At 45.5% G+C, this 19,853-nt stretch overlaps 1 protein-coding gene across 2 annotated transcripts in view; it reads left to right on the top strand.

The window, feature by feature from the left end:
- Positions 1–19,853, top strand: part of CERK (ceramide kinase) — a 126,012-nt gene that overhangs the window by 95,336 nt on the left and 10,823 nt on the right. For both annotated transcript variants that reach the window (XM_030216414.1, XM_030216415.1), the window contains 2 exons: positions 17,330–17,535; positions 18,044–18,255. In XM_030216414.1, coding sequence (XP_030072274.1) covers positions 17,330–17,535; positions 18,044–18,255 — 418 coding nt within the window. The remainder of the gene's footprint in view (positions 1–17,329; positions 17,536–18,043; positions 18,256–19,853) is intronic.

Genomic DNA, 19,853 nt, shown 5'->3' with positions numbered 1-19,853 from the left:
GCTCCGGAGCCCGTGCTGAGGCAGGGCCTGCGGTTTATTTCATCCAAACGCATCCCACACAAGTACAGGGACATTGCTTGGCTGTCCCTACATGGCAGGTTGTATGTTAGGGCAAACCTTCGGTGTAGGAACCAGCAGGACCGAGACTGCCCGAGGGGGGAGTGTGCTGGCCGGCTGGAGACCATGGACCACTTCCTGAAGGAGTGTCCATTCTCCATAGCGGTTTGCCGGAGAGTGGCTGCCTTGCTGGCCATCCCCAGCTTCACGTCCTACACCTATGCGGACTGGGTGTATGGGAGGCAGGGGGAGACGGGGCGGCTAGAGCCAGGTACCGCCTTTCTAATCTCAGTTATCATCAGATACTGCCTATGGATGGCTCGCTGCGGGGTGTCCCTGGGCCAGGAGTGCAGGTCTGCTGAGCAGGTCTCCTGGGACGTTGTCCGAGCTGTCCAGGAAGTGGCCCGATGGGAACGGGTGGAGGTGGGGGTAAAGACCTTTGGGGTTTGGTGGAAGCATGTACGCTTGAAGTTGAGTTGAATGTTTGGGGGGGGGTTGGGGGGGATGGTTTTTTGTGTAAAATTTGCATTTTTGTATAAAAGTATAGAGGGGCTGGCTTTATAACTGCACAGTGTAATGTATTGAAATTTGATTTTCCGCTTTCATTTAATAAAGGAATTCTCCAGTCTGCCCAACAAGATAAACTCATATGTGCTACTTTATGTGTATACCTGACCTTGATTTGTATCTGTCATTCTCCGAGGACAAGCAGGCTGATTGTTCTCACGACTGGGTGACGTCCGCGGCAGCCCCCACCAACCGGAAAGAAGCTTCGCGGGACGGTCGGCACGCAGGGCACGCCCACCGCGCATGCGCGGCCGTCTTCCCGCCCGTGCGCGACCGCTCCCGCCAGTTCCTTTTTTTCCGCGCCTGGAGAGAGTCGTGTTTTGCGCTCTCTCTGTTCAGCCGCCGGATCGTTCGATCGCGTATACGCTGATCGTGTTTTTTTCTAACTTTGTTTATCGGTTTTAGTTACCGCCCGGTTTCCTTTTAAAAAAAAAAAAAAAAAAAAAAGAAACCCTGCGCGTGTGGGACACGCGCTCCCTTTTTTCCCTCGCTTCCAGCGGGGACGCCACATTGCGGCCTAGTGGCCGCTCGGTCGTTTGTTTTTCGTGGTGTGATTTTAGCCACCATTGACGACTTTGACTTCGCCGACGCGATTTTTCCGTCGATGTCCTCGAAGGTCCCGAGTGGATTTAAAAAGTGTGGTCGCTGCGGCCGGCCGATCTCGCAGACCGACACCCACGCTTGGTGCCTCCAGTGCCTCGGGCCGGAGCACAATCTCAAGTCGTGTTCTTTGTGTCTCGGTCTCCGGAAACGGACCCAGGTTGCGAGGCAAGTTCTGCGGGACCGTCTTTTTGGAACTTGCGCCGGCCCCTCGACGTCGACCTCGAAGGCATCGGTATCGACGCCCGGCCCTTCGGTACCGGTATCGATGCCCGAGACATCGGCGCCGATGGCAGCGACCCCAGGAGAACAGGTCCCGTCGGCCCGCCGGTCTTCCGGTGAGAGTGGGGGTGAGAGGCCGCGTGGGCAGTCGGCCCCGGTCAAGCCCTCAGCTCGTGGGCCGCGGGACCGAACCCTGTCTGACCCGGTACCTCGAGACCGAGGGGGATCGACCTCCTCCTCCTCCATGCCCTCCGGCGCCGGTGACGTGCATCGGAAGAAAGACAAGAAGCGTCGTCACCGGTCGCCTTCGGTGCATCCCGATGTCGGAGAGGAGACGACGCCGAAGCGTCATCGTCGTGAGGAGAGGTCTCCGTCGGTTGTGGAGGTACCGACGCGTCGGGGTTCCGGCACCTCGGTGCCGTCTCCTGGCCCCCAGCAGCTTCCGGCACCGACACCCTTACCGGCCCCACCGCCTTTCCCGGCAGCGGGCCTGGACGAGTGCCTCAGAGCCATCCTTCCGGGGATCCTGGAAGGGCTGATGCGCCAGGCTGTGCCGGCGCCGGGGGTGCTTGCGCCCTCGGCGCCGATGACTGTGGCGCCGGCGAGCTCTAGCCCGGCGCCGGGGCTGTCGACACCGCTGCCGCTTGCGGTGCCGGTCTCGACCGCCACGCAGGTGGAGTCCCCGTCGACGTCGATGGAGGGAGCTCCGTCCCCGCCGGCGCGGGAGTCCACCGCTCGACGACACCGAGACCTCGGTGCCTCGACGTCGAGCCGGGCCCGGTACAGGACTCAGCTACATGAGCTAATGTCCGATACCGAGGATGAGGACTCGTGGGGGGAAGAGGAGGACCCTAGATATTTCTCCTCAGAGGAGTCTACGGGCCTTCCCTCGGACCCCACGCCTTCACCGGAGAGGAAGCTCTCACCTCCTGAGAGTCTCTCCTTTGCCTCCTTTGTGCGGGATATGTCTATCAGCATTCCCTTCCCCATGGTCTCTGTGGAAGAGCCGAGGGCCGAGATGCTCGAGGTCCTCGACTATCCATCACCACCTAGAGAGTCCTCCACGGTGCCGCTGCACAATGTCCTGAAGGAGACGCTGCTCCGGAACTGGGTGCGACCATTAACTAACCCCACCATTCCCAAGAAAGCAGAGTCCCAGTACAGGATCCACTCTGACCCAGAGCTCATGCGGCCCCAATTGCCCCATGACTCAGCGGTCGTGGATTCTGCTCTCAAGAGGGCACGGAGTTCGAGGGATACCGCCTCGGCGCCCCCGGGGCGGGAGTCTCGCACTCTGGACTCGTTTGGGAGGAAGGCCTACCAATCCTCCATGCTCGTGACCCGCATCCAGTCATACCTGCTCTATATGAGCATTCACATGCGGACCTATGTGCAACAACTGGCGGACCTGGTCGAGAAGCTCCCGCCGGAGCAGTCCAGGCCTTATCAGGAGGTGGTCAGGCAGCTGAAGGCGTGCAGAAAGTTCCTGTCCAGGGGTATTTTTGACACCTGTGACGTGGCATCTTGTGCTGCGGCCCAAGGTATAGTGATGCGCAGGCTCTCATGGCTGCGTGCCTCTGACCTGGACAACCGCACCCAGCAGAGACTGGCTGACGTCCCTTGCCGGGGGGATAACATTTTCGGTGAGAAGGTCGAGCAGATGGTGGACCAACTGCATCAGCGGGAAACCGCTCTCGACAAGCTCTCCCACCGGGCGCCTTCAGCATCCACCTCCACAGGTGGACGTTTTTCCCGGGCCCGGCAGGCTGCACCCTATTCTTTTGTGAAGCGTAGGTACAACCAGCCGGCCCGAAGGCCTCGTCAGGCACAGGGACAGCCCCAGCGCGCTCGTTCTCATCAACAGCGTGCGCCTAAGCAGCCCCCTGCGCCTCCACAGCAAAAGCCGGGGACGGGCTTTTGACTGGATCCACAGGGAACATAGCCGCCCTACAAGTGTCCGTACCGGACGATCTGCCGGTCGGAGGGAGGTTAAAATTCTTTCACCAAAGGTGGCCTCTCATAACCTCCGACCAGTGGGTTCTCCAAATAGTGCGGTGCGGATACGCCCTGAATTTGGCCTCCCTGCCTCCAAATTGTCCCCCGGGAGCTCAGTCTTTCAGCTCCCATCACAAGCAGGTACTTGCAGAGGAACTCTCCGCCCTTCTCAGCGCCAATGCGGTCGAGCCCGTACCACCCGGGCAGGAAGGGCAGGGATTCTATTCCAGGTACTTCCTTGTGGAAAAGAAAACAGGGGGGATGCGTCCCATCCTAGACCTAAGAGGCCTGAACAAATTCCTGGTCAAAGAAAAGTTCAGGATGCTTTCCTTGGGCACCCTTCTGCCAATGATTCAGAAAAACGATTGGCTATGTTCCCTGGATTTAAAGGACGCATATACTCACATACCGATACTGCCAGCTCACAGACAGTATCTCAGATTCCGCCTGGGCGCACGGCACTTTCAGTATTGTGTGCTGCCCTTTGGGCTCGCCTCTGCCCCACGAGTGTTTACCAAGTGCCTCGTGGTGGTAGCGGCCTACCTACGCAAGCTGGGAGTGCACGTGTTCCCATATCTCGACGATTGGCTGGTCAAGAACACCTCGGAGGCAGGAGCCCTCCGGTCCATGCAGTGCACTATTCAACTTCTGGAGCTGCTGGGGTTTGTGATAAATTACCCAAAGTCCCATCTCCAGCCATCCCAGTCTCTGGAATTCATAGGAGCGCTGCTGAATACCCAGACGGCTCAGGCCTACCTTCCCGAAGCGCGGGCCACCAATCTCCTGGCCCTGGCTTCGCAGACCAGAGCGTCTCAGCAGGTCACAGCTCGGCAGATGTTGAGACTTCTGGGTCATATGGCCTCCACAGTTCATGTGACTCCCATGGCTCGTCTTCACATGAGATCTGCTCAATGGACCCTAGCTTCCCAGTGGTTCCAAGCCACCGGGAATCTAGAAGATGTCATCCGCCTCTCCACCAGTTGCCGCACTTCACTGCTCTGGTGGACCATCCGGACCAATTTGACCCTGGGACGTCCATTCCAAATTCCGCAGCCCTCGAAAGTGCTGACGACGGATGCATCTCGCCTGGGGTGGGGAGCTCACGTCGATGGGCTTCACACCCAGGGTCTGTGGTCCCTCCAGGAAAAGGATCTACAGATCAACCTCCTGGAGCTCCGAGCGATCTGGAACGCACTGAAGGCTTTCAGAGATCGGCTGTCCTACCAAATTATCCAAATTCGGACAGACAATCAGGTTGCAATGTATTACGTCAACAAGCAGGGGGGCACCGGATCTCGCCCCCTGTGTCAGGAAGCCGTCGGGATGTGGCGTTGGGCGTGCCGGTTCGGCATGCTCCTCCAAGCCACATACCTGGCAGGCGTAAACAACAGTCTGGCCGACAGACTGAGCAGAGTCATGCAACCGCACGAGTGGTCGCTCCATTCCAGAGTGGTACGCAAGATCTTCCGAGAGTGGGGCACCCCCTCTGTGGATCTTTTCGCCTCTCAGACCAACCACAAGCTGCCTCTGTTCTGTTCCAGACTTCAGACACACGGCAGGCTAGCGTCAGATGCCTTTCTCCTTCATTGGGGGACCGGCCTCCTGTATGCTTATCCTCCCATACCTTTGGTGGGGAAGACCTTACTGAAGCTCAAGCAAGACCGCGGCACCATGATTCTGATAGCGCCCTTTTGGCCCCGTCAGATCTGGTTCCCTCTTCTTCTGGAGTTGTCCTCAGAAGAACCGTGGAGATTGGAGTGTTTTCCGACTCTCATTTCGCAGAACGACGGAGCGTTGCTGCACCCCAACCTTCAATCCCTGGCTCTCACGGCCTGGATGTTGAGGGCGTAGACTTCGCTGCGTTGGGTCTGTCTGAGGGTGTCTCCCGGGTCTTGCTTGCCTCTAGGAAGGATTCCACTAAAAAGAGTTACTTTTTCAAGTGGAGGAGGTTTGTCGTTTGGTGTGAGAGCAAGGCCCTAGAACCTCGTTCTTGCCCTGCACAGAACCTGCTTGAATACCTTCTGCACTTATCAGAGTCTGGCCTCAAGACCAACTCAGTAAGGAATCACCTTAGTGCGATTAGTGCTTACCATTATCGTGTGGAAGGTAAAGCCATCTCTGGAGAGCCTTTAGTCGTTCGATTCATGAGAGGCTTGCTTTTGTCAAAGCCCCCTATCAAGCCTCCTACTGTGTCATGGGATCTCAACGTCGTCCTCACCCAGCTGATGAAACCTCCTTTTGAGCCACTGAATACCTGCCATCTGAAGTACTTGACCTGGAAGGTCATTTTCTTGGTGGCAGTTACTTCAGCTCGTAGGGTCAGTGAGCTTCAAGCCCTAGTAGCTCATGCTCCATATACCAAATTTCATCACAACAGAGTAGTGCTCCGCACCCACCCAAAGTTCCTGCCGAAGGTGGTGTCGGAGTTCCATCTTAACCAGTCAATTGTCTTGCCAACTTTCTTCCCCAGGCCGCATACCCGCCCTGCTGAACGTCAGTTGCACACATTGGACTGCAAGAGAGCATTGGCCTTCTACTTGGAGCGGACACAGCCCAACAGACAGTCCGCCCAATTGTTTATTTCTTTCGACCCTAACAGGCTAGGGGTCGCTGTCGGGAAACGCACCATCTCTAATTGGCTAGCAGATTGCATTTCCTTCACTTACGCCCAGGCTGGGCTGACTCTTGAGGGTCATGTCACGGCTCATAGTGTTAGAGCCATGGCAGCGTCAGTGGCCCACTTGAAGTCAGCCACTATTGAAGAGATTTGCAAGGCTGCGACGTGGTCATCTGTCCACACATTCACATCACATTACTGCCTCCAGCAGGATACCCGACGCGACAGTCGGTTCGGGCAGTCGGTGCTGCAGAATCTGTTTGGGGTGTAAATCCAACTCCACCCTCCAGGACCCGAATTTATTCTGGTCAGGCTGCACTCTCAGTTAGTTGTTCTTCGTAGGTCAATTTCTGTTGTTTCCTCGCCGTTGCGAGGTTCCATTGACCTGGGTTCTTGTTTTGAGTGAGCCTGAGAGCTAGGGATACCCCAGTCGTGAGAACAAGCAGCCTGCTTGTCCTCGGAGAAAGGGTATGATACATACCTGTAGCAGGTGTTCTCCGAGGACAGCAGGCTGATTGTTCTCACCTACCCTCCCTCCTCCCCTTTGGAGTTGTGTGTTTCATCTTTTGCTAGTCATTCAACTGGCGGGAGCGGTCGCGCACGGGCAGGAAGACGGCCGCGCATGCGCGGTGGGCGTGCCCTGCGTGCCGACCGTCCCACGAAGCTTCTTTCCGGTTGGTGGGGGCTGCCGCGGACGTCACCCAGTCGTGAGAACAATCAGCCTGCTGTCCTCGGAGAACACCTGCTACAGGTATGTATCATACCCTTTTTCATGGCACAGACCGTAGGAGTCTGCCCAGCACTAGCCCCGCCTCCCACCACCGGCTCTGCCACCCAGACTCCTCTAAGCTTCTGAGGATCCCTTCCTTCTGAACAGGATTCCTTTATGTTTATCCCACACATTTTTGAATTCCGTTACCGTTTTCATCTCCACCACCTCCCGCGGGAGGGCATTCCAAGTAACCACCTCTCTCCGTGAAAAAATACTTCCTGACGTTTTTCTTGAGTCTGCCCCCCTTCAATCTCATTTCATGTTCTCTAGTTCTACCACCTTCCCATCTCCGGAAAAGTTTCGTTTGTGGATTAATACCTTTCAAATATTTCAACATCTGTATCATGTCACCCCTGTTTCTCCTTTCCTCTAGGGTATACATGTTCAGGTCAGCAAGTCTCTCCTCATACGTCTTGTAACACAAATCCCATACCATTCTTGTAGCTTTTATTTGCACTGCTTCGATTCTTTTTACATCTTTAGCAAGATACAGCCTCCAAAACTGAACACAATACTCCAGGTGGGGCCTCACCAACGACTTGGACAGGGGCATCAACACCTCCTCTCTTCTGCTGGTCACACCTCTCTATATACAGCCTAGCAACCTTCTAGCTACGGTTACCGCCTTGTCACACTGTTTCGTCGCCTTCAGATCCTCAGATACTATTACCCCAAGATCCCTCTCCCCATCTGTACATATCAGACTCTCACCGCATAACACATACATCTCCCATGGATTTCTACTCCCTAATTGCATCACTTTGCATTTCTTCACATTGAATTTTAATTGCCAAACCTTAGACCATTCTTCTAGCTTCCGCAGATCCTTTTTCATCACTCCCTCCGGGGTGTCCACTCTGTTACAAATCTTAGTATCATCCGCAAAAAGGCAAACTTTACCTTCTAACCCTTCGGCAATGTCACTCACAAATATATTGAACAGAATCTGCCCTAGCACCGATCCCTGAGGCACTCCACTACTCACATTTTCCTCATCTTAGGGAATTCCATTAACCACCACCCTCTGGCGTCTGTCCGTCAACCAGTTCCTAATCCAGTTCACCACGTCGGGTCTATCTTCAGCCTGTCAAGTTTATTCAAGAACCTCCTGTGGGGAATCATATCAAAAGCTTTGCTGAAATCTAAGTAGATTACGTCTATAGCACGTCCATGATTCAATTCTCCGGTCACCCAGTCAAAGAATTCAATGAGATTCGTTTGGCACGATTTACCTTTGGTAAAACCACGTTGTCTCGGGTCTTGTAACTTATTGGTTTCCAGGAAATTCACTATCCTTTCCTTCAGCATCGCTTCCATTACTTTTCCAATAACCGAAGTGAGGCTTACTGGCCTGTAGTTTCCAGCTTCTTCCCTATCACCACTTTTGTGAAGAGGGACCACGTCCGCTGTTCTCCAATCCCACGGAACCTCTCCCGTCTCCAAGGATTTATTAAACAAATCTTTAAGAGGACCCACCAGAACCTCTCTGAGCTCCCTCAATATCCTGAGGTGGATCCCATCCGGTCCCATGGCTTTGTCCACCTTTAGATTTTCAAGTTGTTCATACACACTCTGTTCTGTGAACGGTGCTATATCCACTCCACTCACTAGTTTTGCACTATCTGTTGCTATATAGTAGCTGTAAGACAGAATCTAACTCTTTCATTGCTCCAGTCTCTTCTAGTTTGACTAACAGTCATGGTACAGAATTGCAAGCTAAAATTATATGAGTGGTGCCAGTTCAGGAACCTAGTCAGCAAAGATGCTGTGTGAATGATCTTGATCAAGTTATTTTATCTCCCTCTGCATCAGTCTACTTAATTGCTGTCAGCTGATAATCAGAATAACTGTACAGCTATTCCTCTCTACCTGCTATGTAAGATGCTCTACTTTCCACAAATCAAAAACACGTGGGTAAAACATTCAGTCCAGTAATGGCTGCACTTTTAACTGTACTGGTGTATTTGAATGGAGCAAACCAATGTAAGCAATGGGACCTAAAAAAAAGCCCAATTTTAATAGCAGCATAAATACATAGAGAAATTAGTTAAAAATTTAAGAAAGAAGGGCCTTCATACAACGAAATCACAAGGATCACATGTTCAATCACAGACCCAAAGTCCAGTTTATCTACTATTTTACTTTATTCCTTTCATCTGCTTTCTTTCAAGTTCATTTTCATTAAACGGCTTTGTGCTCTTCAAATTGTGATAGTATCAAACATTCCATTAAAAAATAATCTTAAGGTTTAGTTCATGAAACTCAAACAGTAGCCCCACATGAATTCATTCTTTGAGCAATCAGTAGTGCTCTGTTTCAGATCAAAAGGTCCTCTGGACTGCTTTTCATGATTGTATCGAAGAAAGAAAAAGCATCCATTATATATATATATATATATATATATATATATATAGCCTGATGTGCCCCAATCAGAGTTACCTATTCAAATGAACCAATCAGCAATCAAGTTTCATGACTCCAAAATAAAAAGAACAGCTATGCTTGATCAGTGACAAATCTGACAACTTCAAAGCAGAGATGGCCATTCATTCTCAAGATTCAAACCATTTGGAGAAAAAGAATTCAATTTTTGGGAGGAGATCCAAGATGGCGTCGCTCTGCTAGGACGCTCTGAACCTCATTCCCGTTGAGATGCCTAAACGAAGAGGGAGAGTAGCGGGCAGAACTTCCCCGCTTCCACCCCCCCATATCGGGTCCAATTGACCGTTACATGAGATCAAGAGCAGCTGTACCTGATGGCGGAATGCCTCCAGTAGGGAACGCCAGCGAACGAGAGATTTTGGCTTCCCCCGGATTTGAAACAACATTGAGCTCCGCTGCACGCACTCCACCGCCTCAACCGCTCGGCGCGAGTTCGTTTCTCCTTGACCCGACGGGGTCTCCCTCGGAAGGAGTAGGAGACCCGGAAGAACTTCGGGGTGAAGTTTCGCTTTCATCGGAGAACGGAATGGAGGGCAGTTTGCCCATATCGACGCCGAGCAACGGGTTGAGAGAAGCTGAGGGATCAAGCGAGACGAATGTAAAGTCTTCAGCAAGGTTTGATTTTCCTACTGAATTAGTGACTAAACCAAAAGATGTGACTTTAGATTCCCTGTGGGATTTGATGTCTAACCTTGGACAATTTTTTCTTAAACAATTTAATGAAGTTTTACCTAAGGTGAATAACATTGAAAGTGGCTTGCAAAAACAAGAGGAAGAGACTAAAGCTTTAAATGAAAAAATGGAGAAAATTGATCAAAAAGTTATGAACTTGGAAACGCAACAAACTATGATGATAAAGGATTTAACAAATCTTAGGCAAAAAATGGAGGTTTTTGATAATTACACTAAGAATCACAATTTGAGATTTGTTAACTTTCCTAGGTTACAAAATATTCTTCCACTTGAGATGTTGAAACGTTATTTCCTTGAAACCTTGAATATTTTGGAAAAAGACTTTCCACCTTTTTCACAAGTTTATTATATCCCAGAAAAAAACACGAATCCAGAATCTGAAAAACCTATTGATGTTTCTCTTTTGCTTGAGACCTCTGATTCTGAATTGGCGACAGCTGCCACCCTAGTGGCAACTGTCGCATTGATCCCTGACAAGAATTGGATTTTCCGTTTGTTTTTCCGTAATAAGGATAAACCCTTTTTGGGTTTTAAAGTAATGTTATTTCCTGACGTCTCCAAGGAGACGAGACGACGGAGGAAACAATTTTTGCTCCTCAAGCCTGGGGTTCTGCACTTGGGGGGTACTTTTTTTTTAAGATACCTTCAATTGCATAATCAGGCTGGGGGGGAATAAGTATGTGTTTACTGAACCTGGACATTTGTCTTCGCTAATCACCTCAGCTAAGATGGAGAAGCATTAAAGATAATGTATAGTTCCTAGTAGAGAAGGATTTCCTTGTATCAGTTCCTGAGTTACAATTCTCTCTAAATTTAAATTCATGGATCTCTAATTATGGACTTGAGTGTCTTATATTGTTGAAAGTGTAAAGATTTATTTGCTCTTTCTTATTTTTTTTCTTTTTCCTGTTTAAAAATTACTTGTTAATTGACTCTTTCCTAAACAAGATGGTTTCTTGTAAAAATTGTTTAAATGAATAAATAATAAAAAAAAAAAAAAAAGAATTCAATTTTTAAAGTCCAGTATTTTCTATAATAAAATTCAATCTCCATCCCCTCTATGAATATCATGGGGAACTATATCGACCACATACCAGTTGATAATACATGTGCAAAAGTTCATAAAATCCTCAACCAAAGGAGCAAAGAAGTCCAGTATTGATTTTACTTCAATGTTCATTGAGATGAATATATACTACCCGCTTATTTCTTCAAGTTTAGGCCAGAGCACTTGGGCAAAAGGTTATATAAATCACACATTTGGAACTGCAGATGGGATCGAATTTGACATGGAAAGTCCTTTTGTCCTTAGAATATTCCCAAATAGAGCCATCAATGGTCAAGGAACACCAAAAGCAGCAACCACAAGCTTTGTGATTAAAGAAGAAGAAGCCTCCTTTTGTGAGGATAAAATCAATTCACTAGTATTTTTATCTCTAGTGAATGCATCAATGGAAAATCTGCAGTCTTTATGTATTTGTAATACATTCCAAAATCAACAAATTTACATGAACATGATTGGATCCCATATTATATGGTAATACACACACTTATTTGTCAGATGAATCCCAATGCTCATACTGTCGCAGCAGATCTCTGTCTGCTTATTTTGCTCTTGTATAGGCTCACTGAATATATAAAGACAAATAACTGAGAATAACAATCTGTTTTACAAATCAGTAACTTTAAATTTAAAATCTGATAACGAAGAACATAGCCATCTGAAATAAAAAACTGTCCCACACAGATTCTATTTTAAAGTAGAAGGATGAAACCTCCCATAAGAAAGCTAATTATTCCTTTCCATAGGTTTCCTGTATAGAGAAATAGTTAAACAAGTCCCATGGTTTTTAATCAAAATCTCAAAAAGCTCAATTTGTGTATAATGGTATTTCATAGTAAGTTGCAGATTCTCATCAAGGGAGAGTCAAGTTTAAAATTGCTGTAACTCATCTGCAGTGCTCTTGCGAACAAAAAAATACAACATCCAACAACATCACAGATGGATAAACAACATGTTTCTTCAAAAGCAGCACATACAAAGTTGCTACAGAGCGTCCCTATTCCATGTACTTGATGAAAAATGTGACCATCATAAAGAAAAAAAATTATTGAAAAGCACTACTTGTGTCGAGACACAGATGAACTCAGCAGAAATGCGATGATTTATTTGAGTATCTGATAACACTGCCCAAGTAATTTCCACAGCTCCCAAATTGCAGGATGCAGGTATGAAGGGAAACCAAATGCATAATAACCAAAATAGAGTTTTGAACAATTAGATCACTTAGCATATGAATCATATGAGAAGTATCTTCAAAGTATGATTTCAGTTGTCTTGCCTATACTTTCAAACATGTGTTGGCAAACTTTCTAAACAGTTCTAGAACTGACTGTTTGGTAGAAACTATATAACATCTTGGAGGATTCAACAAATCCTTATATACTTTAGCTAAATGTAAGATGGTGTTCTACAGCGTTCAATCGTGAGCAAAGACATCACAATAGAAGAAGGATCACTATCCAAATGGTTGTAAAATTCCAATCCGACAACTGACATATTTCATCGTGCTGCTGTTTATTAGACCATACCACCACACTTTCTTCCTTATCTGCATTCCAGCTAACAACATCTATGTTCTCACATAAAAATTTTGTGCCGAATCTTCTTCATAGTTCAAATTATCCTGATATCTAAACACACTTATTTCCGATTCCAGGATCTCAAGTTGATGTGATTTAATCTTGACTAACATAAATAGCAAGATCCAAGTAACTAGAAAGAGACCAAATAAATATATTGAGATATACTGATCCATTTGTTTTTATAGATGGTTAGAAAAACATTTACTATTATGGGCAGTGTATTTATACTGCTATTAAAATTTAGCTTTTCGAAGTTCCATATGATTACATTAAAATGTTCATTACCTCTTGATAATAGGCTCTTTTTGATTATTTGAATGGATGGTACAATGAATGCAGGCAAACAGATGCACATAATTAAGCAGTTCACCAAGCTTCAAATAAAACCATGCTTTTAATGCTAGCAGTTGGGGGAGTGTAATAAGCAGAATGTTGTGCGTGACCCAACCTCTCAAATAACATGAAGTATCTTAACAGATGCTTCACTTCTAAGCCAATACATATCTTATACTGGCTGCAGTAGGTTTAAGTTGTGTATGTTTATTACCCCCTTAGCTACTGTGCAGAATCCTGTAGATTCTTGTGAAATTTTGGTGCCTCTTTCTTTATGGTATGTTTATCTGCATCTTTGTGGCTGCCTACTGAGAGCTCTTTCAGTTGGCACAGAACCAGGGCTAATTATAATTCTACAGCTAGAAGATCCTGGTTGACAAGCCATAAACAAATACAGATTGTTGTTTGGTCTCCCATATGGTTTATATAGTCTCAATAGTAAAATGAATAATTTATAGAATATTTGTACTTAATGAGTGTGAAATGTAAAAGCGTATACACTGAACAGATCTAGATACTATATTTAAATCAAAATTATAATTGTTCTTGCATTCGTCAGCTTGCTTTTGAAGCTCATTAAAGTCAGTTTGACAAGCCTGGGCGCTACCATGTTAGCAAGGATTGCTATGTGTGGCAGATACTGTGACTGGGTAACTGTCTAATTCTTTGCTGACTTACTCTGATTGGAATGCTTATAACGGGGATTAGAAATTTACCCTCATAGTTATCATTGAAACAAGTATTTAACATGAATTTCTGGTTCTGATTTGAATGCTCTGGATATTGTTTGATTGCGTCACAGTCAAGTATTCAGTGTTAAAGAATGTTACCTGATACTGAGGCTCAGTTGCTGATGTTAATGGCAAACCTTTCTTTTCTTGAGTGACGCCAGTAAACTAGAAACATCCTAAATTGCACATCATAAGCCTCAAGAGTAGGCCTTACAGTGTGGGTTATGAAGGGTGTTAGTGATCTGGTTCCCACAACACCATAAACACAATTCACAGAGAATGAGAAAGATCTGGGTAAAACAAGCACAAGACCACCCTGAGACCATGAAGCCCTATTAAAGAAACAAACAAACAAAAAGTATCCAGAGGCAAGAATTGAGAGAGATAAACCTCATTGCCATCCTTTAACCAAGTTTCAGTAAGGCAATTTAAATCTAAATGATTGTCCATAAATGGTCTTAATATGTAATAACTTCATATTGAGTAAAGCAAGTCTCAGTACAGAAGTATGAGAAGCGGAAGAGGAGGAACTGGAAATTGGTAAAAAAAAATCAAGGGAACACCTTTAAGAATGCCTTTCCTAAAAAGGGGCCTAAGCAGAAAGTGAGAACATACCATATTGGCCTAGAGCATGGGAATAGGAGCAGAAAATGCAAGTTGTGTGGGGAAAAGTGCCTGCTAAACAGAGGTGAATCAAAGAAAACAAAACAGAAGAACGGCAAGATACAGCTTAGGGGTCACCCTAAGGAGTGGATCTGCTCCTTGGATGCATTCCTTTGGTGCGAATACTGCACTATAAGACAGTTTATTCTGGTGGCATCCAATGTCGCGCACGTACTATGGGTTGTCTGATGGACAGAGCTATAGATGGAGAACAAAGGGAAATTAGGGATCAGCCATGGGAAGGAGACGATGATCAGCCACAGCTGCAGGCAATCCAGTGTGTCGAGCTGTAGATGGAGCACACAGGGAACACTGAGAACTAGCCACAAAAAGGAGCCGGCAATCAGCCGCAACCTGTAGGAGAGAGAATATATTATAACACACATGCCCAGGATTTTGCACTGTTCATTCTATAAAGTGATCCCTCCAATAATGCTTATTGTTTACTTTTTTCAGCAACATACCCCTTTCATCCCCTTCACTGCCTCCCTCCTTCCCCTCTGCTGTATTTTCATCCAGAAATATTTATATGCTATTCTTCCTACTTTTTTTTAATCTGCCCATTCCTTTCAGCATCGGGTCTTTAAAGGTAACTCAGGTTTTCTCAAAATGGAAAAAGTATATAGTCTGCTATTGAGATAGGCATGGAGGAAACCACTGCTTGCCCAACTTGCTACTATTTGGGATTCTGCCAGGCACTTGTGGCCTGAATTGGCCACCGTTTAAATTTTTTATTTATAACCATTTAAATTTTTACAAGCGATAAAACAACTTGCCGGAAATACAGAGAAAATAATATATAGGAATTATTTCAGTCAGGTAATTCTATTCTCTTCCTTAGACGACTAAATAGGGAGAGTGAAAGAAGACAAGGAGATCAAGTAAACAGAAAAAAAAACGTGGTATTAACCTGATTATCCCCAGATATTACTCGTCTAATTCATTATTCCATTGGCCACAGTTTAAAGCAGAATACTGGACTAGATGGACCATCAGTATTCTTATGTTCTTATATTCTTAACAAGAGTACTGCCAACTTATTAAATTCCAAAAATGAGTATATATAAAGAGTCTATAGCCATATATAGTAAAGATTAATGAAATAGTCTAGTTATTGGTCCCAGTTGGCCAAGGTCATAAACAGCTTGTTTGAGCAGTGTGGTAAGTCCAGGGCTAAGGTTTTGTATCCATATTCCATGAACTGTGAGAAGAGGAACTGAACCATGCAAGATTCAAAGGGCATCTGACATTTCATCGCTGACACAGCAGTGTGTCCTGAGTAAGTCAGTAAACAGCCAACCAATTCACATTAAAATTAACCAGGGCTGCTGGGGTGGGGGTCAAGATTCCCTTGGGCCCGGCTTCCAAAGTGGGCCCTGCCATAAGTGTTGCTATGGGCTAGCACAATTGAAAACCAGCATTACATTCTCCCCCTACTCGGTTCAGTATCTCATATCTCTCCCTTCTCCCCTCGGCAGTGTTCCTGCAGGCTACTAGCAGCATCAAAAAAGAAAGCAGCCTGCCTGTGGCTGGCCTCAAAAGTGTTCCCTCTGTTTTGTCCTTCCTCCTCTGACACAACTTCCTGTGTCCGCAGAGCAGGGAGACACAGCAGAGGAAACACTTCGGCCAGCCAGAGGTAAGTTGCTTCTTTTTTTTTATGCTGCTGGCAGCCTGCATGAACACTGCTGAGGGGAGGAGGGAAAGACAAGAGAGATATTGAACCGGATGAGGGGGCGGTGCCGGTGGCAGGCAGGCAGGGGTGCGGGGGGGGGGGGGGGCATTGCTTGCCCCAGGCCCGGCTTTGTCTCTCTGCGGCCCTGACATCACCACATACTACTAGTGACAGCTATTTGGGAAAGAACTATCCTGAATTGTGAAAAGCAGATACCAAAAGCTGCACAGATAGACTATACAAGCACAACATAGCTGGAATAGTCCAGGAGAGAAAGACCCATGTCTTGACTGCAGACCCAACACATGGTCAATAGCCAAATTTAATGGGATATAGGACATTAGCAAGGTTCAGTGTCCAATGCCTTTAGAGGTATGGAGCTTGTAACTGGGAAATATTAGCAGAAAGGAATTTGAAGCTTTCTTTCATAAAAGTAATGTTACAAAAATTTGTCTCCTCATTATTAGATAGCCAGTGAGAGTGGAGAAATTTCCAGAAGATAGTGTGCTATCTGGAAATGGGACTCCTCAACAGGTTGAACCACCATAATTTGGTTGATATCTTTTATGTTAATAGTTTGTTTTACATAAAATAGACTGACTGAATCTGAGCAATGGTGTAACTTATAAAACTATTTTATAAATACCAGATGCAACAAAATGTTTTGTTTTCTTGTATGCTTTTGACATAATGTTATTTGCCAATGCTTCAAAAGTACAGATCATTTGAACATATTTGAGACCACTGGCCTTGGTAATCCAATGGGTACTAACAAATTATTTTACCATGAAGGTACCAGTGAGAGATTAGTATCCTCCACAGGAGAATCTGGAGTTATCTTGCCATCTCTAATTATTTTGTCTTTATAGGTTCTATAGAGCCTCTTGTATTCAAGAGAATGCTATATTTTTTCATATATATTTTCATTGTTCTTTGGATGGTCCCCGGTGTGGCCATAAGACGGACTCTTAATGTAACCCCTGTGGCTGCTTAGGAAACTCTTCACCACCACCCCACCCCACAAAATCATCTTCTAGGGACATAAGCCCTGACTTTGGTTTTCATATGCATAATTATTTCCAATCTGAGCAAGTACTAGTACTCTTCACTTAGGAGCAGATTCAGCTTTATTTTCCATAAGGTTAAAATATAACATGTAAATTTGGACATTATATTCTTGGGAGTCAGCTTGATAATACTGTTCTGAAAATATCTGCTGTATTTTTATGAATCTGATTGTGTGTCATGATCCTTTAGCATATTCTGAACATTTCAGTCACTGCCTTTTAAATAAACATATGGCCTTTTTTCTCTTTTAGAAGATGATGGCGACTGGAAGGTAATCAGAGGGAAATTTATGGCCATCAACGCAGCCAACATGAGTTGTGCATGTCCTCGGAGTCCAAAAGGTCTCTCACCTGCAGCTCACTTGGCAGCTGGGACTATAGACCTGATCTTAGTACGCAGGTGCTCCAGGTTAAATTTTCTAAGGCATCTTGTCAGGCATAAGAATCAAGATGATCAGGTACAATATGTATTTCTTTGTATTTTCAGTAACTTGTGCAATAATTGGTCATCCCTAGCCTTTTTACTAAGGGTAACTCCCAATTTTGGATCTTGAGCTTTGATGCTGTGAGCCAGGAATACCAACAAGTAAACACAAGATATCCACCATCACTAAATGTTTGATAGCAAATGGAAAATATGAAACAAACTGACAATAATACAGCGGGTTGGTATATTAGAATTAAAACACGCTTGAGCCTTTGTTGGAACGTATATCTGCCATATTCTGCCCAAGAGCTGATTTGCTTTGTAGCACAGTTGAAAAACCACCAACAATTTGGCTTCAGAAACTACTTTGATTCAGTCCCATGGAGCTCTATAAAATGAAACTTAGCTTTGTGAATTACTGTTTTCAGAAACTAGCTGCTTGCAATACTTTGTATTAAGTGTTAACTGTTTACACTAATTTTATTACAGTACTATAGCATTTTCCTAACTGAATGTACACCATTCTTCTCTCTTTGTAGTTTGACCTCGCATTTGTAGAAGTTTATCGAGTAAAGACCTTTTTGTTCACACCAAAACATTCTGAAAATGAGGACACTGATAATAAAGATGTACGCAAGAAGCACTTTAATCAGATTTGCAATGGCAATCACTCATCTTGTGGTTGCAATCATGTTAATAGTATTTGGAACTGTGATGGTGAAGCTTTAGACCATGCAGCTGTTGAAGTCAGGTATGTTTAATTTCTTCCACTAATATATTCTATTCTCCGAGGACAAGCAGACCACTAGTATTCTCACATCTGGGTGTAGTCATCCAACAGAGCCCAGCATGGACGCTGCCTAGCATAGTCAGTAGAAAGTCAGGGCTTATGTCCCTAGAAGATGATGTTGTGGGGTGGGGTGGTGGTGAAGAGTTTCCTAAGCAGCCATAGGGGTTAGCTCTTGAAACTTTGGATCATGATATGATGCTAACACAACTGGCAGAAATAGGTATCAGTGGAACAGTACTTGCTTCAGATTCTATCTGTCAAACAGGCTGTCAAACAGGCAACAGTCCATACAGTTTGGCAGCACCTCATGGCCACCACAAGAACCAATACTGTCACCTATTCTGTTTAATATCTACCTCAAGCCACTAGCTGAGCTGATTGTGTAGATGGACACAGTTCTATAGCTACGCGAATGATGTGCAGCTGCTCATACCCATTGAACTTGCTTACCCACAACCCTGAATAAACTGAGCTTCTATAGGTCCTTAACACAAGTTGTCACGTGCCTGACATCAAAATCTCTTTTGATGTCAGATAGCAAATATGAACTCTCCTTCAAATCACAAGTCAGTAAGCTTGGAATACGGCTAGTTTCAACACTTACTCTTATTTATTTATTCCCCAAATTCAAGCAACCTATCATTTATGACAACTACACTGCCTCTCTCCTTACATTGAGAAGGCAAGTCTTGTCTCAGTTATGCATGCCATGATAAGAAGACTGGATTACTGTAATGCATTGTGACTACAGTGGGTCTGCACCAGCCCCAATTGATTCAGAATGCTGAAGCAAGACTAATAGAAGGTTGTAAGTGACATGACCACATCACACCGTTTTTCCAAAAACTTCACTGGCTACCAATAGGGTTAAATTTAAACTGTCTAATATTCAAGATCCTCAAAGGAAATGGCCCAGAGTACTTGAAGAAAAGGATGACTCTCTACACACCTCCAGGGTCACTAAGGTCCTTCCAAGGAGTATAACTAACCACACCTCTTCAAAAGGCATCATACAATGTGATACCCACCAGTGAGCTTTCTCCGGAGTAGCCCCCACACTTTGGAATGCACTCCCTGAAAGGCTTCACTTAACACAATACTATCTCTACATCGGGAAGCAGGTGAAAGCTTAGCTTTTCAACCAGGCCTTTAATGGAAGAAGTAACTAACTTGCTAATTACACACACACGCAAAGTGACGCTGGCTGCCCATACTATAGCAGGACATGTTTATCCACTCCTACCCTAGCTAAGATAATTTTCAAGCACCATTCTGACCTCGTGCAACCCCTTATATTTTTTTATTCCCGTTACCCTATCTTATCTATCTATATGTTCCATCTTTGCTTACACCCTATGTTGCTTATTAAAATGTTTTATTGTGTATTGTGTTGACATTTTAATGTAGCATACTATGCCATACTTTGTATTGTGATTTGAACATTTTTACTGCTGTAATTGTCTGTTGCTTGTATTACTTATTCTTGCTGTACACTACCTTGAGTGAATTCCTTTAAAAAGGTGGTAAATAAATCCTAATAGATTAAATAAATAAATAGA

The sequence above is a fragment of the Microcaecilia unicolor genome, chromosome 10, assembly GCF_901765095.1.
Source record: "Microcaecilia unicolor chromosome 10, aMicUni1.1, whole genome shotgun sequence".
Classification (NCBI taxonomy): domain Eukaryota; kingdom Metazoa; phylum Chordata; class Amphibia; order Gymnophiona; family Siphonopidae; genus Microcaecilia; species Microcaecilia unicolor.
The sequence above is the reverse complement of the archived record's forward strand: the minus strand, read 5'-3'. Positions and strand labels throughout refer to the sequence as shown.